This window comes from Podarcis tiliguerta, assembly GCF_965153285.1.
Source record: "Podarcis tiliguerta genome assembly, chromosome: 5".
NCBI lineage: Eukaryota > Metazoa > Chordata > Lepidosauria > Squamata > Lacertidae > Podarcis > Podarcis tiliguerta.
Genome location: NC_139538.1, coordinates 74,739,509 through 74,759,996, shown reverse-complemented (window position 1 = coordinate 74,759,996; position 20,488 = coordinate 74,739,509). Strand labels below are relative to the sequence as shown.

Genomic DNA, 20,488 nt, shown 5'->3' with positions numbered 1-20,488 from the left:
GCTGTTTTTGCAAACACTGACTTAGTTGTGTGTGGGTCTGTAGGGAATAATGTGCTTTGATTGAGATGGGACCATGGGTGTAATTGGGGGGGGGGAGACACAGCTGCTCCCCCATCAACAAAAATCAATAAAAATACTTAACTGAGGTTCTGACCCTCCCTAACAAAAATCCTGGCCACACCTATGAATGGGACATAAACCAAAAGAAAGGTTGCCACAGTTGCTACTTTATAGGCAGAAATAAAATGAAATATTGAAAATAACATTAATCTACTTAATATGTATGTATGTAAAATGGGGTTAACAGTTAATAGATTTTTTTGCCGTTTTGTCTTGTACAAGCTTTGTGTCTTGAATTTTGTGTGTTGAAATACTTGGTATATTGAAACATCAGCTTTTTTCTCTTTAGCAGAATGTTTGTCTTCTATGCTGATAAGAAACTCTTTCCCCCACTCAAAATATTGAGTTTTCGGATGTTTTGTTTTTGAAATTTCAGTAGGATGCACTGTGGTCACAGAAGTAGTTTTATCATCTGTTAGGAGGTTCAGAAATGTTTATTAAAACAATATAGCTGGTGTCCCAAGTTCTTAGGAAAACTACAAAGAGACTCACTGTTAAGATAAGAGCCCCAAATAGTGTTTTGATTCCATATCATGGTTGAAGCATGGGCCATTTACTGCTAAGAGGAGAGCTAATATTATGGCTGTGGTTTAAACCACAAGGAGAACAGGCTGTGCTGTCATTGATGATTAAAGCTGTTTATGGTTGTAGCATCAGAGTCATGGAGTGAGCCACTGGTGTTAATCATTTTAGAAGCAGCAGCCCCCCCCAAAGTGTTGTGGTCAGAGGCAGAAGCCTGTACCCATAACCTATGAGCTATGCCCCCTTCCCCCCACTCCTGTGGTTTAACTTCATAAATTTAAAGCATTCTTGCCCTGTTCATCAACCAAAAAGCCTCCCAGGACAGCTTGTAGATAATCTTTTAAAAAAAGTAGTCTCTGACCTCATGACACACAAGGCAAAAGTGTTGAGGAGGAAAGATGGAAACTAGCAAGCACAAGAACCGCTTCTTGATGTTGTTGGGTTCTTATAACAACCAGCTTAGATGGCAACAGTTCAGTGAGAGAAGAAACCTAAAACATCTGCAGAGCTAGTGGAGTGGTCCTGCTTCCCTTCTGCCTCAGCTGCAGTCTACCTTGGGTAGAAAATTTGCCTTTAAGGCTTGATGTGAATACTTTCTAATATGAATGGCATGTCATCAGTAATATAAAAACAAACAAGAACATGTAAATAATTGAAAGGGATCTTAACTATGCCCCCCCCCAAAAAAACCCTAATGTCAGGTGCAGTCTGTGAATGTAGTGTGAAAAATATTTTAAGATGACAAACTTAATTTTTTATCCATAACTTGTGTTATTTTAGGTTGGCGGCAGCTAAACCAGTGGCCCGCCAGAGGTTCTGAATTACATTTCCCATCATTCCTGATGGGTCTGATGGAAGTTATAGTTCAGTAATGTCTGAAGGGTCACACGTTAGACAGCCCTGCTTTAGCTGATATTCTGTAAAAGTGCCATGAGTATTGATTCTTGTAATTATTGTTTATTTGAAAGATGCTTCTGTGTGTAACTCTTAATGTAATAAAATGTAGTAAAAATTGTATTCTAAAAGATACTCATTTTTTTATTTCTACAGAGAATATGAAACAGTTGTCAAAATGACATCCAGATTTGGGAAGACGTATAGCAGGAAAGGAGGCAATGGCAGTTCAAAATTTGATGAAGTTTTTTCCAACAAACGGACTACTCTTAGTACAAAATGGGGAGAAACTACCTTTATGGCCAAGCTAGGACAGAAGAGGCCCAACATAAAGCCAGACATTTCTGAAATTCCTAAGAAACCCAAAATAGAAGAGGAAGCAATAGAAGACCCATTTGGATTTGACAGTGATGAAGAATCCCTGCCAGTATCTTCAAAGAACGTGTCACAAGCTAAAGGTTCTTCTCAGTTGGAGTCAGTTGAACCATCTCAGTCTGGCGACTTCTCTTCTGTACTTGAATCTAATAGCAAAATTACTCAGTCAATCAGTGAAGATATTTTGTCCAGCAAATGTGTCTCTTTTGAGAATGCTGTTCATGGATTAAAAGAGAAGAACTCAAACAGAAATATGGAGGATGGTGACCTCAAAAGCAGCAGTGTTAACACTGTAATAGCAGGTAAGCTTGGATAATACAGTTAATTTCAGAGTTAACAACTAAAGTCAGCCATGCAAGTTGGCCACTCTTTTGACTAAATAATGTTTTCTTTCAGATTCAGATGCTTATCAGATCCTCTACTTTAAGTGTTCCATGGCATGGGCTTATGCGTAGGGATTTCTGGTTGTGAGAGATGAGGTTTCATAAACTTCACATATCTGCAAGTTGGAACCTTTAATAAATTTGTGCTCACTTTAGCTGCAAGTTGAAAGTCAGGGAAGCAAGTAATTGGTTGAGGGATCACCTGGAGCACATTTTGGAGGTGTACAGTGGGGAGGAGGGAAAGGTGAATCTGCACCATGAGTGGAGGTTGCCCAAACAATGATGGATTCCTCCCTTTCCAATGGCTCTGCCAACTTATGTATGATTAAGTAGTGTGTTAGCTTTTAAGATTAAAATAACTTTTATGACAAGTGCAGTATGGTTGCTTTTGTTCTTTCCTTTATTATTTTTAAGGCACCTCTATAGTGATGTAGAAATGTCAAGATCTCTGCAGAAATGTCAAAATATCTACTTTGTATATTAGAGAAGTAAGAAAAACAGAAATATGATTGAAACTAGAGCTGATATTTTTTAGCCATTTGTGGATGAAGTGAAAAATCTAAAATTGGAGTGGAGCAGAAGAAATGTCCTGGGAGGGGGCAGTTGCAGTTGCAGAAGTTTGGCTTTTTGCTTGGCACATACCCCCAGGACTCTCCAATATCTAGCGTACGGGTGAGGCTGCAGAGATCCTGGAGAGTAGTGCAAGGCTTAAAAATAGCTTAAAAAGAACAGCACTTGAATGCCACTTAATGTTGCATTAAGTGGCAAACCAATGACCAGCCCCCCATAACTCCCATAAACATTTTAATGAACTTATTTTGCCCTGTCAGGTGACAAGCCCCGTCCTGCTGTTGTGAGGAAAAAACAGATTTGCAAAATTAGAGGGAAGTATTAGAGGTAGAATGTTACTGTTTTTGCTGTCTTTTTGGTAACATGCAGAGTAGGGACTTAAGTATCCTCCCTACAAAATAGAACATGTAAATCACTTCTTATGAGATCAGGGGGTCTGCACTTTGTATGTTACTGCAGAAGCAAGGAATGCACAAAACTGACTTGCTTGTGCTTCTGTTTTGCTCACTTGGCATAATATGCAACTGCTTTTGCATTTTATACATAGCTGTAAGGGGAGGCTTGTGGTGTAATTACCTGTAAAAGTTGGATAAAAGACCAAAGGTATAATAGGAGATGAGGTTCATTTGAAAATCATAGAGCAATAATACTCATTAGCAAAATCCACCTGCTCAAGAATTGAAGAAAAACAGATCATGTTTACCAGAAATCTCTGGTGTGCTCAAATTAAATCCCACAGAGTAATACTCATCTGGATTCCTGAAATACTTGATAAAACAACAAGTGTTTATTCACTAAGCATGTGCCTGCATAGATAATCAAATTAAGGTAATATACACATATATTATATGATTATAGTATATGATCTGATCACATAAGCTGTGATCCAGGAAATTACTACATTGTTACTTTCCTAAATGCATAGTTGGGCACTCGAAGTCTGGCATCTCACAAAATGTCGCCCCCTCAGCAGCTTAAATTTCAGACAGAGAGTTATGGAATGTTTTAAGTTAGTAGGGCTCTACTGTGCTCTTATGCCCAAGACTGAAGATTCTAATTCATTTTTAAAAGCGGGCCACTTGCTTGACTGTCAATTTGGCATTGTTTGCATGTCATCCTAAACCATAATTTAGTAGAAACAAATCACAATGAGCTTGCTTCCCCCCACCATACTCTTGTCCAGCCTAGAGGAGAAATACAGAAGATTCCACTTAACATGTTCAATTGTCAGGACTCTGGACCAACAAACCTGCTTAGCTATGATTAGTTTCAAACAAGTCACCTTCAAACAGTTATTGAAGCAGGTTTGTTTCTACTAAACATAGTTAAGATTGATGACAGTTCTGGATCCAGATGGCATGGCAAGCTCTGGTTAATCAAAGCTTGAAACCAACACTTCTGAACTCCTTCCAGAGTCCAGACACATGGGAGGAAAAGAGAGGGAAGTAAATAAGCTTGCAGTTTGTTGCTGCTTGTTTCTTCTAATTCACATTGCACTGAGCTTTGGTTTAGCATGATGCAGAAATGCAGCCGCTATGTATACAGGTTTTTTTAATAGGAATGTGAGTTATGAATAGAGATGTTGTAATCAATGTGACGCTGAGATGCATAGTAATCATAATGATTTGTGTAACTTTTGTAAATGTTGCCTCCTCCAATTGATAGTACAAGCTAATAGCTCTTGCAGCTAGAAAGCCAAAAACACAAAATCTAGAACATGTTGCCTAGCTTTTGATTAGCCCCATACGCCATGGCCATTGGCCAGAGATGATGAGAGTTGTCCATAAACACCTGGAGAGGCACAGCTTAGCTATCTCTGATCTATAGAACCAGCAGAACCTCTTTATATTTCAGAGAGATCTTGTGTTCAGAAGTGCTAGGATGATTTTTATGGGCATAGTGAAGAGGGTTTGATCTTGCCTTCTGGCTTTCTTGATAACGCTCTGGTGTGTGCAATCATGAGTAGTAGTTGGGAGGAGGTTCCTAATGTTTGCCTCCTGATAGAAGCTTGAGCTCTGCTAATGAAATGCCATACTAATGGAAAGCTTTTGTACTATTACACATGATCTTCCATGCTTTTCCTCTCTCCAGAGCTGGATGAGTTTATGAACAGCAGCTGATTGAAGGAGTTTGCTTTCCTTATGCAGGTGAAATGAAAGTATGTAGGTGCCATGCCAAATTAAGAGGGATGAAGGACAATCTGTGTAGGGCTATCCTTTCCCCCCTTCTGTAGCTGCAGACTTTGACTGTCAGGTACTAAGTGTCACATCCCTTTTTTGAGTATAAACTATTCTTTCATGAGTAGTGCATGTTCTTTGGTAGTTAGTGCCTGTTTTACCCAGAACTTTACAAATGTAGTCTGAGACAACTCTTTACGGGCACATGTTCTAACTCTGTTCCTTTTTGACTTGAATTCCTCAAAAACCCTGTAATGGTTCTGTTTGGTCACTTTGGAAAACTTATCTTGATGATACAGTTGGGAGTTTGCTTAAAGGATGGTTATATTATCTTTTCTGCCCTTTACAATTAGTAATACAGCAGATACATGCATAGTGGTGCCAGTTTTCCCTAATTCATTTTATGATTCTAATTTATAGTCCTATAAAATCATGATATTCCTTGAAGCCTCCCTTTCCTATTAAATATCATTTATTATCTGTATAAAACACAAGCTTGTCCTGGTAAGGATGTGGTTAAAGGGAACATCTGTTGGAAGGATTCTAGATAAGAAGGCTGTGGAAAGGTTACATAAAGATTAGAGCAACAGCTCACCCAGCAAAGAAGCAATTTTGGTAAACGTGGTAGGAAATAGTCAAAGGACAAAGCAGAAGTAGCAAGCTAAATTCTGTTGTCAACAGCATTCATCCTTAAAGAGCTCTACTGTTGAATTCATGAGAATTGACATTGCATTTCTGCTTTAGAGCACAAGCGGTGCGGAGAGTTTTGTTTGATTACCACTGTTGGTAGAAGTTGCAGTGAAGCTTCAGTTTAACTGTTTGTGATCTTGAAATATTTTAGACACTTGGCTAAAATAATTTATCAGTAAGTATGTTCTGAAAGCTTCATACTACACTTGTTGACTTGGAATGTTTTGAAGCCTATATGTGATGAAGTGAGGGTGGAATAGTTGGAGATTTGTGAGGAAAGTAGGGTTATCTGCAGCTTATATTCACAAACAAAAATTGGCTTGGAGCAGGCTTGTCCCCGGATGTTGTCCGGTTTTGGCTGGGCTGGCTCCCAAGATGGCGGCGCAGCAAGGGGGTCCCTGAGAGGGAGCCAGAAGGCAGCGAGGAGGAGAAGGAAGGAAGGAAGGAGCACAGACAAGACAGCGAACGGGGTCTGCTAAGAGGAGGAACAGGAGATATAGCCGGTGTGCTGGGACTGGCACTAGCCCGAGGTGCTGCCTGGCTTCAGCCCGCTGAGGGGCGTGTGAGTCCCACCAGCCTCCACCTCTCTCTGCCCATCCCGTCAGGGGCTATGGTGGTGCTGACCCTCTGGAAGCACTGCTGCCGGCGACGGAGTGAAAGCGTTGTCCCCTTGGCCCCCACTTCTCCTCGGGTATTGTCTTTCCCCCCCTTTAATTTTAAAGGTGCGGCTTATATTCGGGTGCAGCTTATATTCAGACCAATATGGTACTGTACAAACTGATTTCAACAAATTAGACTTCCTCGTCTCCAAAAGTACGATGCACTTCATTGGGGAGATCATTTGAAAGTTTTGGAACTGACACTGAAAAAGCTCTGATATAGACCCTTGTACTTCTGACCTCATCACTTGTAGGAATCACCACGAAAGCCTCTTTAGCTGATTTTAAACCAGGACAGGTTGGTTTGGGAAAGGCATTCTCTAAGGTCCCTGGCTATTCAGGACAACATGAGCACTTTGAATTCAGCTCAAAACTTGCAAAACATGTAGTTGTTTAATAGAGGCGAGTGACCATTCATCAGTTTGAAGAAGTGTTATTTGAATTGGTACAAATAAAGAATCAAATAAAGATTGCCAAAGACAGTAAAACAGTATGCTAATTACAACATAAGGAATAGACACAAAGCATGGTTACCATACACATTGCAGAAGCAGGCCTTTTGAAAAGGCAGAATCCAGTCTTTTAAGTAGTGCACATACAATTCTCTCACCTCATGCTTTGTTATTCATGAGGATCTGTATTAGAGAAGGAGAGTAGGCACGTAATACAGGCAACATCTGGTGACTGATGCTAGTCTTCAGCACAATGGGCTGGGCTAGTCCCCAGTGGTTGTGCCACCTCACACCATCCCTCCCCACCATGCCTGTTCACTCTAGCAGCAGCAGAAGCTCCCTATTACGTGTAAGTGGGCAGTATTCCTTCCCCAATGGCTTCATCCCTGGCAGAGGTAGGTTTCTTCTGGAGAGCCGCCTGCTACCAGCATGGGCAAGGAGCATAGCCAATAGCAGGACTGCTTCGAGATTTTTCAGGACATTTTTGTCTCCCTTTAGTAGAGGAGCATGGCTGATGGAGGCAGCCGACCTTGTATTGCCCACCAGCAGAAAGTTCTTTCCCTGGACTCAAGTGTAGGTAATGGCAGGCTTGGCTCTGCAAGTTCCATCATAAAGATGGTAATGTGTAATTCAGCTGCAAGTTTTAATGAGATGAGCTTGGCACATATTTTAAGATTATATGGCAGAGAAACATGGCAGGCTGTCAGGGCAGTACTCCATTCGTCCTTTGGCAGTCTGCTCATTTGCCTGGATGAATTTTTTTGTCACCAGTGGTGACTAGGTGAGTAGTTAAAAAGCAAGTCTAAAAATAAGAATAAAGAATAAAACAATAGGGAACGAAACTTTGTTTGCAACCTTAAAGCCTCTAAAAAAAGCAAAGTGTGTGACCTGATACTTAAAATTCAACAAGGCAAACTTCTTTCAGAAGGAAATTCCACAACCTAGGTTTTATTTGAGAACTGCTTTCTGCTGCTCCAGAGAAGCGGACACGGAGCAATGGATCCAAATTACAAGAAAGAAGATTCCACCTAAACATTAGGAAGAACTTCCTGACAGTAAGAGCTTTTGACAGTGGAATTTGCTGCCAGGGAGTGTGGTGGAGTCTCCTTCTTTGGAGGTCTTTAAGCAGAGGCTTGACAACCATATGTCAGGAGTGCTCTGATGGCGTTTCCTGCTTGGCAGGGGGTTGGACTCGATGGCCCTTGTGGTCTCTTCCAACTCTATGATTCTATGACTTTTCCCTTCACTTCTCTACCTTCACAAAAGAGAACAGTGTAAATTGAACATGAATGGTCTATGATTTTGCTGATTTCTCTGACCATTTCAACTGACAGATGCAGACTTGAATTCAGTTATGTGAAAATATAAATAGAAGATATTTCTGGTCATGGGGTGGGGTGGTGGTGTCCAGCCTACCCATGTCATCTTTAGAAGTGACTTTTCACAGCATATGGGGCATTTAGCAGAAGAGAGGAGTAAAGCAGGAAAAACCCACTTATATTTCTAGTTGTTTTCGTGGGTCAGAGCCATAGGCAAAAAAAGGGACTGATGGTTTATGAGAAATGTAACAAAAGCGAAACTGGAGAGAATAGATAAAACTGTCAGCAGTCTTTTAGGTCTTGTGGGGGTAGGAGAATAACTGCTTATCTTTATCAAACTGTTTCTACTATCCTATTATATCTAGTTGGCTTCATTGTGTGGATTTTCTGCAGGAATAAACTTGATGAGTGTTGCAAATACCTTAGTTTACAGTGGCTAGGAAAGAAGTCAGAAGGCCACATATAATGGGCTCATTAGGTGTAGTTAAAGCACTGCTAATACATTGATTTAATGCTTATTAACTTAATAGCCTTCACAACAGTCCTGTGAAGCAGGCCATTGTTCCTGCAAACATTGTTAAAAATGTTAAGTGAGGTTGAGTGAGTAGAAAGTGACCTGTTGGAATCACATCTACAATGCATCATGGCTGAGCAGAGATTTGAACCTAGGCATTTAAAGATTTCAATGCAGTACCTGACGTAGTGAACCAATGCCAAGGACATGGGTTCAGTTCCCATAGGGCCACCTCCATATTCCAGCATTGCAGGGGGTTGGAATAGAACACCTTTGGGAGTCCATTCCAATCTATAATTTTATGACAGTAACTGCAGTTACTTCCTTTTATGCAAATTTTAATTGGTTTACAGGAACAAGAAAGCTTCTAGTGTATTTAGTGGATAAGCTGCGCTTAATATTGGAAGATTGAATACAGAAATTTCTAGTACGCAGCTAATGAAATGTTAAACTGTTTGTACATCACTTTATAATTTATTTTGCGACCTTCTGACTAAATGTAGTAACATGATCTGACCTGCCATTCCAACATTGCTCTTTATAGGTTTTGGTCTATGTTTAGTACTATCCCAAACAGTGTTAACATGGCTTGGTCAAAGGATCTGTAACTTGAATTCAATTAGAGTTGTGAATGTGGCTGAGGCTGGTCCATAGCAATCCTGTCTTGAGTTTACATTGAGGCATGGTACTGTACTGGGTAACCTGGGTGGAGTGTAATGAAAGTGGGTGGAGTGGCAGCTTTAGTCAGCAAACTCCAGGCATGTTATGTGAATGCTGGTTTGGTTTTGCTGCAGAAGAAAAGCTGCAGCTATGGAGCAACTCTTTCCTGCACCTGGGTGGAGATATGCTCTGTACCCAGGCCTGATTATTGTCTCGGGTCACTAAAAAACAGAGGGTAATATTGTAGTGAACCTAGTAGTAACAAATAACTGTCTTGTTAATGTGTCCCAACTGGGAAATTGCTGTTTATTGAATATTTCTCTATTTCTTTGTAAAGTATAAATAAAATGCAGTTAAACTTAAAATATAAGCTATATTTAATTATTGCTATTTGTTTTATAGATACAGTACAGACTTTTAACGACAGTGAGAACAGTCACTTCATCTACAAGAATGTTGAAGACAATAATATAATTAATGCTCAAACAGCAGAAATCTCTGGGTACAATATTGAAATGAAGGAATCTCATGATTCTTGGGACTCCCATATCGGGAAGAGAGACTCTCCATCAGAAGTGTCACTTACAAAGGAATCATTAGTGACTGGCTTATATGAATGGGAAGATGAGAATGAGGATACCCGAAGAGGAGAATATATGTTGGGTTTTGATGATGAACCACTTTCAGAGATAAAAAACAAGGATGAATATCTGGTTAAAGAAGATATGGAAAGTCCAAAGGAAACCATTAGCGAAGAACTGATGCAAACTGTTCTCAGGCCAAGTAATTGTCGGACATACTGTAGATCCAACAAAACAAAATCACAGGGGACAACAAATTTTGATAAGCTACTGGATGGCACTCTTCAACCTTTAGCCAAAGCAAACAGTGATTCAAATACTGATGGTGTGAACCCAGTGAAAAAAGTTGCTTTAAGTAGTGGGACCAGTTTTAGAGGGACTGGAAGGACTAGAGACTACACTGTTCTCCATCCATCATGTTTGTCGGTTTGTAATGTTACTATACAAGACACTATGGATCGTATTGATGAGTATGCCACATCCACACCTACTGATTTGGGAGAAGCAGGACGTCTGAGAAAGAAAGCCGACATGGCAACAACCAAGACAACAACTAGATTTCGACCTAGCAATACCAAATCCAAAAAAGATGTCAAATTAGAATTCTTTGGGTTTGACGACAATGATGAAGGAGGGGGTGGTGAAGGCGGCTCTAGAACATCTGGAAGCTCAAATTACAAAATTAAATACTTTGGTTTTGATGACTTGAGTGAAAGTGAAGATGACGATGAAGAGCGGCCGTTAGAAAGAAAAGTCAATAAAAAAAGAAACCGGGCAGCTCCATCCTCTTCACTTCAGTCCAGTTCTGATGGAAGTGAGAACTATTCACAAGACAGTCAGTCAAGCACTAACCCAGGTAACATTAGTTTGTTGCTCTTGTTTCACAGTTTAATAGCTACAATTTGATAGTTAATAATTTGGTGCATTAAGCCAAGAGTGGAAATCTGAATCTTTCTCTCTCTTTCTTCCCCCCCTCCCTCTTTCTGGCCCCCACATTTTGCATGTCAGCTTCAGGGCTTCTGACCTGGTTAATTCAGAGCAGTTTTCTGTTGCAGTTGAATTGAGAAACTGTTGCTTCATCTTTGTGTAGTCAACAAGGTCTGATCTTGTTTCACAGAAATTCCAGGGAAGTCTCATCAAAATATTAGGAAATTGATGTGATTTTTATTGTAGTATGTGTTAGACTGTCTTTGAAAACAACAAAAAATAATTGAACTTAGTGATGGCATTGTGCCTTTCTGATAAAAATCAAGTTACTGATCTTTATTTTTGGTATGGATTGGTAAATATGCAGACTGAAGATCTGAATAATCAAGACCTCTTTCCTTTATTTACATATGCTTTTAAACATTCAAGGTGTTGAGTTACATTAATTTTGAGTGTGTGGAAGTATATGAGGTTATAAATCTTCAGGCACCCAGACCTAAGATAGAAAGCTGATGAAGACCACATCCTCCAGTAATTGTTTGATAACTGTAGTCCTGTGAAATAAATGGAAGCAGTTGCTGTAGTTTCATTCATTGACTACAGAGTCTCCCAAAACTAAACTGGGCCATTGGAGTACAACCCATGAAATGCTTGATCAGCAAGGCAGACAAGATAAACTGGTTAATCATTGTAGTGATGGTCGCTTTAGCCAAAACAAACATGAATTAATCACAGAGTAGAAGAGACTTGAGGAGAGTGACAGATTATGAACCAGCTACTTCAAAGATGACTTGTGTTTCCTGTAAACATTTCAAAATGAAGTCTTCTGTCTCTTATTGGTTCTGCAGCATAGTCTAAAAATATCAAGGCTAGAATGGATCTCCTCTCAACAGATAACTCTCATATCTTCCTTACTCTGCCATGTTAAACATTGCAGCAATTTGTTGCATTAAAGATTGCTTGCATGATGTTCCTTTGCCATAGATAGGTAATTGGATTCTGTCAAAGAGAACGTGAACTCTGTTCTTATTTGGGTAGCTAAAGGATAATATTTGTAAAGTCCTCACTTATTTGTATGCTCCTCTTCCGAAAGAGCTGGTCTCAAGTGTCTCCCCCCAAAAACCAGTCCCAAAATATTCACCTCTCCTTTTCTTGGAGGTGGTGGTTCATGCTTATAAAGCCAAAATATTCCCTGTTCCTTTTCAGTGAAACTCCATATAAAAGCAGATTTTATTTATAAAAGATAATGATATGAGTGCTGTTATTCTTGGAAGGAAGTAATAATTCACACAGTAGTCAACTAGAGGATTTAAATATTCCTGAAAGTACTTAAAAATGGTGAACTTGCTAACAGAATTTTGTGTCTTAATGGTCAAGTAGGTGGGTTGCTGTTGAGTCTAATTGAACTGTCAAATGAGATGGCCAAATATTCCATGAAGTATAGTGTTGTGTAAGTGGGAGCCTCCATTTTCAGATGTATTACAAGGTTGCTTGCTAGCAATGGCAGGAATGAGGCCCTTTGCTCTCCACTATTGTAGGTGTCAACCTTTCTTCTTAGGTAGGTGGGGCCTTGCAACTTTCCTCAGATTGTTCCTTCTCACTGTTCTTCCATTTAAGCCACATAGATTATATACAGCTGTACCTTGGAAGTTGAATGGAATCCATTTCAGAAGTCCATTTGACTTCCAAAATGTTTGAAAACCAAATCGTGACCTCTGATTGGCTGCAGGAAACACATGCAGCCAATCAGAAACCCGGTCGGATGTTCAGGTTCCAAAAGAACATTCACAAACCGGAACAATCACTTCCGGGTTTGCGGCGTTTGGGAGCCAAAATGTCAGAGTTCCAGGGATCCAAGCTACGACTAATTTCTTTCAAGCTTCATGTTCCTGTAGGCATCTTTCAGCAGGAACACACAGATCACACAAGCAGCCACAGAATTGCTACAGAATTTATTGTATTTGATGTGGTGAGAAATGTCCCCCTTGTGAACTGGGGTGGTGCTCTGTAAATCTTCTGTAAAAGAATGGTGGCTTTCAGAAGACTACCATATTTCTAACTTGCAACAAATTCAGTTTTTGTTACTGTTCTAATTAATGTGCTTTAATTTGACCAATACACAGCCAGTCAGTTTTACAAACCCAGGATCGAGGCTGGCATGACTGACTGCTTGTGTTTGCACATGAGTATCATTTTAACCTCCACCTTCCAAGCAACAGTGCCCTGCACCTGGAAAAGCCCAGTTGCAAGTTCTAGCCCCTCCAGAGCAACATGTAGTAAAATATGAAGGGTTACCATCGAAGGGATTTTTGTCCATTTGCACCACCCCCAAATGCAAGCCTTCTGCTTGGCCCAGAGGAACAGTTTTCCCCCCTAGAGGTTGTTAAATGTCAACCCTGTGGTAAACGTTTGATCCCTAAATGTTAAGTTAGTTTTCTAGCTAAAGATTTAAGTTATTGCAGATTTAAGTTAATGCATGATTTGTAAATCTGCCAAAGAATCTGCGTTGGTGTGGATGTTAAAAAGGAATGATGGAATTAAAGAGGTGGATAACTTGGAGAGAACGCAGTGAAATGGGATTCATTGTTGGTTTGTATGTAAAACCATGTAACCCTGACCATGAATAGAATAATGTTTAGTAGGCACATCAAAATAGCTGAACACCCAAGAGCCTGGCTCACTTGCACATGTTCATGACTGCAGTCTCAAATAATTACTTCCCTGCTTTTGAATGGAACTACACAGATAAAAAGCTCTTCCAGATTGTCCCCAATGTAATAATAATTTATTGAACTGGTTTTAATACCTGAAATGGGAGCAATTAATTTCACTACGGGAGGTTTTTCAGCAGGCCTCGTGAGTTTATTTTCTTTCTGTTGTGTGTAGTTTAATTATAACTATTATATGATGATTCTTTCCTGTTATTAATCCAATTGTTTTATGAACTAGTAAGTTGTTGCAAGCCTGTTTGGTTTACATGTCTTTCTAAGACAATTGTAATGTCTGGTTTACATTGCTTTCCCTAACCACAGAACAGGGCCAATGAGACTTCCCTATCTCTAGATCAGGGCAGTCCAACTTTTCATACCGAGTGGACTGCAAGAGTACTTTGACATGAAACCTGCAGGCTGTGTTGTCATGCAGTGAAGGGGTGGGTGGGAATGCATTTGATGCTCCCGCTGCCTTGCCAAAGCTGGGTAAGTGAGGTGCCAGGCTGAGTTTTTGGAAGGAGGCGCAAGGCTCTAAAGGGAGGGCGGTGGGGCTTTTCATAATGCGCTGAGCTTTGGAGTAGGTAGTAGTGGTTAGACTTGCTGCTTCTGTCTGTTTTCAAAGTGCAGTGCAATATTAGACCCCTTCCCTGCGTTGTCTGGCACAGGACTTGGTGGAGCTGAAGGTGTTAACAACTTGGCTAATAAGACTTGCAGAAACCTGTTTCTATATGATGCGATTGTGACAGGACTATGTAATGTTGTGCTGTATGTTCTTGATGAGTTGATAACTTTCAGCTTTCATGTTCAGATTTCAGATTTCATGTTCATGTGATTATTCTTAAGCTATGCTTTATTTAACATAGAATGTGCATTTGAAACTCTTATTCCTTCCACAATAGAGTGATTTGTGGTAAATCTCTACAGCCCCACCTGTTTTCCTTAATCCTTTGGGAGGGGGAAATTTTATATATTCAACTACAGTTTTCATCTGAATTCCACTGTTCCCTTTATAAAATATAGAATAGCCTCCTGTGATATTTATGTCAAAAGGAGAAGGCTGCTGAGAGACTTTTGCTCCTAATGTAACACTAATGTCTCAACAAATGAAACTGATCTGTAGAAAATGTAACTTGAAAAAAGAGGCATTGCACATACTTTTGTAAACCAAGAAATCTTTAATAAAAATATGTTTGTTTGTTTTTAAAAAGGAGTAGGCTGCACATTTTGTAACAGATAGCATACACACATTTTTGTGATAAACAAACAAATGACACTTTCCCTGATACAAACTTGAAAAATTACAACTCCTTGTCTTACTCTTATCCTGGCAGAGCTATTGGAGTTTCCAGAAGATGCATCCAGTGTTCCTGAAAGCAATAAGAAATCCATAAATCCACAAGGTGATAAGTCTAAGGAAAACACACGGAAGATATTTAGTGGACCAAAGAGGGTAAGTAGTACCAATGAAATGAGACTGTCATGGTTTTAGCAGTACTTTTGCTTAAGAGACAGTCCCAGAGCCTAGTAGTTCATAATGCATGTTTCCAAGAACGAATGCATATAGGGAAAATATAAGAGGATGAAAAACCCATCTGGATTTTATAGCATGCTAATATCGTGCTGGTTGCTCCTCGGGTCCTTTACTTCCTTTATTTCTCATATATCTTGATAGAAAACAATTCACAACAGGTATCCACCATTTGTTCACCAGAGGTGAATGTTACTGGGCTCTCTGTGTGCTGCTTGTTGTCCTGTTCACCAGATATCCTTCCTGGGGCTCTCATTTGAACTGTGGGTTGGTGAACGTAAGAAGTGCTGTTTTGAAGAGAGACTTTATTTTTTCTGTACTCCAGCTCAAATGAGAGAAGATTGCATATCCGTCCCAAAACCTCCCCAGCTCTCTGGAATATGGAGAGGCCATTGATTGTGGCAACAAATAATGGCTCTCTAATAAACAGAGTCAAGAGTTGTAGGCCCATGACTAGTGATCTAAAATGCAGATTCCTTTAGGAGATGAATAATGTGAAATATTTGTTTATTCCACACCCCCATGACTATGTTAACTGATAGAAAATCATGAATTTGAGACAAATATATACACCTTCTAAAGCTTAGTTTTGCACATAATGTCATGGTGATAAGTTCTGTTCTGATGTTCTTAGAATTTAAGGGAGTAAAGCACTGTCATGTCAGTGTTAATGTTCAAAACTCCCGTGAAATGTTTTGTGGAAGACAAAACATGATGTAAAATAAATCTCATAGAGGATTTGAAATGGGTGTTGTTATAAATAACTGGTTAGGTTCTAAATGAATATTCCAACTGTTTTGTTTTGCAGTCACCAACAAAAGCTGTATACAATGCTAGACATTGGAATCAACCAGAATCTGAGACTCTTCCGACATCACAGGTGTTGAAAAATCCAAGTGTCCCTGTGAGTAAGGGGATCTTGTTTTCCCTCTGCCAACCCTCCCAGTGCTTAAACACTAAACTTAGAGATGATTCATCTACACCAGGAGAGGTAGCCTGAGAAATGGCTTAAAATTGTAGTAGTACATATCAGGGCAGTGTTGCAGACACTGCTGAATATTAAGGTTTAAAAAAAACACTAGCATATTCCATGGTTGTGTCATGCCTTTAGTATGACAATGGTTATGAATTTAACCAGGAATAGTAATGATATTTTAACTACCTTTTCTTAGATTGCAAAGAATATGTTGTCCATTGACATTGGTTTCTTACATTTAGGCTACTCTTTTGTACGTGGCTATGCAGGTTGAATCCAAACTCATTACTGCATGTTTATACTTCTTAGCATATGGGATGGTTTATGTAATTTAAAATGAAATACAAATTGCTTCAACAAGTTACTTTTTGTGGCAGCTAGTTGTAAATGTTTACATCTATTACTTTATAATGCACTTAGAAATGTTATTGGTCCTCAGTCCACACAATTTTAAATCGGGGTTTTTATTGGTCAAAGAAATCTCCAAATCATATAAATAACTGGAGTTGATAACTGTGTGCAGAAAGTGTTTCCATGACACAGCCAAGAATGAAAGTACAAAATGATTTTGTTGGGGGAATAATATTTTGAATGATTCTATGGCTCAGCATGAGTGTGGTTTCAGGGACATAGAAGAAGGAACAGTTAACAGCTGCCATTGTGTTTTAAAAATATTTTTGGGTTTGTGTATGTCTGCTTAGTTTTTTAAAGCTTAAATGTGGTTCCATTAGTCTGGATTCTTAAAGTAAATGGTAAGGATGTCACTATACTGTACTTCCATTTCAGTTTCCCCTGGAGGCCCTTAAAAAAAAACAACCCTACGACATCTGAATTGTCATCATCTTGCACATACAGCATGTGTTCACTCATTTAATTTGCACTTTTGAAGTCTCTGAAAATCCCAGTGGGTGAATGCAACAAATGCACATAATTTTCTGTTACCTATTTAGTGTTCATATAAGGCTTAAACACCTACCCATTCAAGTACTTTTCATTAATAGGTACGGCTGTCTTCAAAGGAGGCAATTCATAAAGATGATGGAGTGTTCAAAGCTCCTGCACCACCTCCCAAAGTGATAAAAACTGTGACCATACCCACTCAGCCCTATCAAGAGATAGTAACTGCCTTGAAATGTAGGAAAGAAGATAAAGAAGTAAGTGGAATATCTAAAACTTTCTTGTTTCGAAAGTAAACTGGTGAAATATTTTTTTTTACCATTTATGATCTAAAGAACAATTGGCCAGGTGGAGAAACCTCCCTATTAAAAATAGATAACTTATCACTCTGAGCTGGCTGATGATTTCTGTTGCTGCCAGATAAAGTAGTCTTTTAAATGGGAGCTCTAAAACTAAAACCACGTTTTATACATCTGCCTTCCAGCTATACACTGTTGTTCAACATGTGAAGCACTTCAATGATGTAGTAGAATTTGGAGAGAATCAAGAGTTCACCGATGATATTGAATACTTGTTAAGTGGACTGAAGTGCAATCAGCCCCTAAACACACGTTGCCTTAGGTAAGATATTTCTAATAATGGCATTTCCACATTTTCTTGTTAGGTGTATTGTGTTCATAAGCATTGTAGACTATTGCACCATTGGGAAGTGAAAGCAGAAATGTGTCAAATGAGTAGATATCCCACTTGCTAATAATATACACGGAGCAATTTGGTTTCCTTCAGGAACGTCCTACGGAGAACCCGTGTACTGGTGCAGTTGTGTAAAAAGTATTGCTAGTAAATTGGGCTGATGTTGAATGGAAGTCAAATCTGTATAGCTTAAGTCATACTTGTTAAAAAAGAGAGCTATTTGTCCTCTGTGTTCTCAAGAGAATATAGTAGCCAGATTTTGACCTGACAATGCATTCACAGTAAATAGGTAAATGAAATAATTCCCGCTATTGTTCTGAAGTTGCATGGTGTGATTTTTATTCCCCTTATGGTTAATAAGGAATGTCTCATACTGTTTAAAGAAAGCATTGGACAGTTACTTGAGTAAACACACTGGTGAAAGGATGTTATTAATTGTTATAACCTAGTTCACTTTTTCTTTCTGAGTTATTGCAAAAGTATTTCGTTGATGCATTTTTCAACCCCTCTTTCATCTCCAGGGAGTGCTCAAAGGAACTTGCTGTAGTTTAAAATAAAACTAAAAAATGACACTAAACTTACACAAATGCAACAGAAAAACACAAGATCAGAGCCATAGTTGGATTATATTTTAGGATGGGTCAAACGTCCAGACGGTCACATAGATTAGATTAATAATTCATCAGTTGCTTTTAATAGGTTAATAATTAATCAATTGCATATGTAGCCAGTCAGTCTCACCCTTCTTTCCATGAAGAAATCTTGTTTCAAACGGGTGTTGTCTGCTACAGCAGAGCGAGACTGCTGATGGCAGGCACCCCTTCTCCAGCCTTAACCATTATCGCTAGCATGTTGATCCAGATACAGTAAATTCACCAGACAGCTGGCACCGAATCAGCTGGAAAGAGAAAGAGCTTGTGTCATCAGAATACCACTATCAAAGAACAAAATGGTAGCTCTGCATAAGGTTGTACATGTATGCCTACCTGTTTATTTCATGTAGCTTGATCTTTCTGAGGTAGTACAGGGTAAATAGAAAATGAATAGGAGATCTCTAAATGTTTGTGACTGTGTGCAAACATCTTGATTGGAGCTCTTCAGTCACTGAAGCTCTTCCCTCTGTAAACTAAGCATTGATCAATCCTCTTTGCTGGACTGTCCTTAACTAAGAGACCAGACTACAAGTGATTGACAGGAGCTGTGATGGGGCAGCTCTCTTGCTGGTTTGTGGCTTGGCCAGCTGATTGTAAACATCAACAGCTTCCTGACTTCAGCTGCTTCCCGCTGCATCACACAGCATAGTAGTAGCCATAGAGGGGAGATGGGGAAGGGGATCAGTGGAGCACTGGGGGGTTTCTTCCTCACTACATACACTTGCTAGGCACACTATGTCCACACCTTGAGTCAAATTGCTCACTGCTTCTGATTTTGCTATAGGCCTGCTGCACTGGGAGTGGGAAATATGTCTGACTGTCAGGCTATTTGTGCTACAGGCCTGCACTTTTGGGTAGTGCCCCATTGACAAAGTTTCCTCCACGCGTTTTGGGTTTGCTTGACACGAAGCCAGAACGACATTGTCCTGGTGTGCACCTTGTCATTTGATTTGATTATGCCCCATTGTGACTGTAGGGGATTTGCGGGCAGGCAACCTGGGCTCTCCATTGGTTGTTGAATTCTTTAAAATTCTGCGTTAGAGACTTGGAGAAACTTAAGTTCATAAGTTTTTGTTTTGTTTTGTTTTTAGTGTTATCAGCCTGGCGACAAAGTGCGCCATGCCCAGTTTCCGAATGCATTTGAGAGCACATGGAATGGTAGCTATGGTCTTCAAAACACTGGATGACTCGCAGCATCACCACGTATGTAGAGTTGTGGTTGCAGATGTGAAATGGCACATCTATCACTTAAATACTCATACTGGTTTTAATTGTGTTTTTATTTCGTCTGTTGTGTATTATTTTATTGCAGTTTAAATTCTTCGGAATGCACTGAAATATAATCTCTAAGAAATAAAAGAAGCGAAAGAAATACTTTTTAAAAATAATGCAGCATCTAGTACTGTGCATTACAATTGTTATAACAAGCAGATTAATTAAGTTTGTCTGCCAAGACCCTCAGCAATTTTTAAGTAGTCCTTGGGGAAAAGTTGGAGAACCACTAAACTGAGAGTTCAAAAAGCTTTTGCTTGGACATAGCCTTGCCCCTGACTTGCATAATGAAAGTCTGTGGGCTAACTGTAACTCCTTGGATCTTACATTCATGTTTAAATCTTACTGTATTTCTGCATCTTAACCAAATATTTACCACTTTGTTTTCCTGTTTTTCCTTTCCATTGAAGAATTTATCACTTTGTACAGCAGCTTTAATGTATATCTTGAGCAGAGATCGCTTGAACATGGATCTAGATAGAGCCAGCTTAGATTTAATGATCCGGCTTCTGGAACTAGAACAAGACTCTTCTTCATCCAAGTTGCTCAATGAAAAAGACATGAACAAGATTAAGGAAAAAATCCGAAGACTCTGTGAAACTGTTCACAACAAACACCTTGATCTAGAAAATATAACGGTAGGTTGTGTGACTGTTAACCTAATTGTGAAAATGGTACAGGTGTTATTGCTGTTTTTGTGCGTAGAAAGTAGTTAACTTTTAAAAGATGCTTTTAGAAAAGTAGAGTGTAGGAAAATCCTGGCACTTCTGAAATAACAGCAGTGATCCCTGCAGGTATTACTAAGTATAGTTAGGACTTCTTTCCCTCACATCTTCTAAAAATTTTAACTAGGGCAGATGAAGAGTGCTGAACTCTTGAAAGATAAAACCCAAACACTTTTAAGTATTTAACAGT

The 20,488-nt window shown here is 39.4% G+C and overlaps 1 protein-coding gene across 4 annotated transcripts in view; it reads left to right on the top strand.

The window, feature by feature from the left end:
- Positions 1–20,488, top strand: part of WAPL (WAPL cohesin release factor) — a 56,094-nt gene that overhangs the window by 18,883 nt on the left and 16,723 nt on the right. For all 4 annotated transcript variants that reach the window (XM_083439906.1, XM_083439907.1, XM_083439905.1 and 1 more), the window contains exons 2-9: positions 1,693–2,213; positions 9,738–10,772; positions 14,886–15,004; positions 15,891–15,986; positions 17,060–17,212; positions 17,440–17,576; positions 19,393–19,504; positions 19,984–20,211. In XM_083439906.1, the coding sequence (XP_083296032.1) occupies positions 1,715–2,213; positions 9,738–10,772; positions 14,886–15,004; positions 15,891–15,986; positions 17,060–17,212; positions 17,440–17,576; positions 19,393–19,504; positions 19,984–20,211 (2,379 nt within the window). In that variant the 5' untranslated portion in view covers positions 1,693–1,714. The remainder of the gene's footprint in view (positions 1–1,692; positions 2,214–9,737; positions 10,773–14,885; positions 15,005–15,890; positions 15,987–17,059; positions 17,213–17,439; positions 17,577–19,392; positions 19,505–19,983; positions 20,212–20,488) is intronic.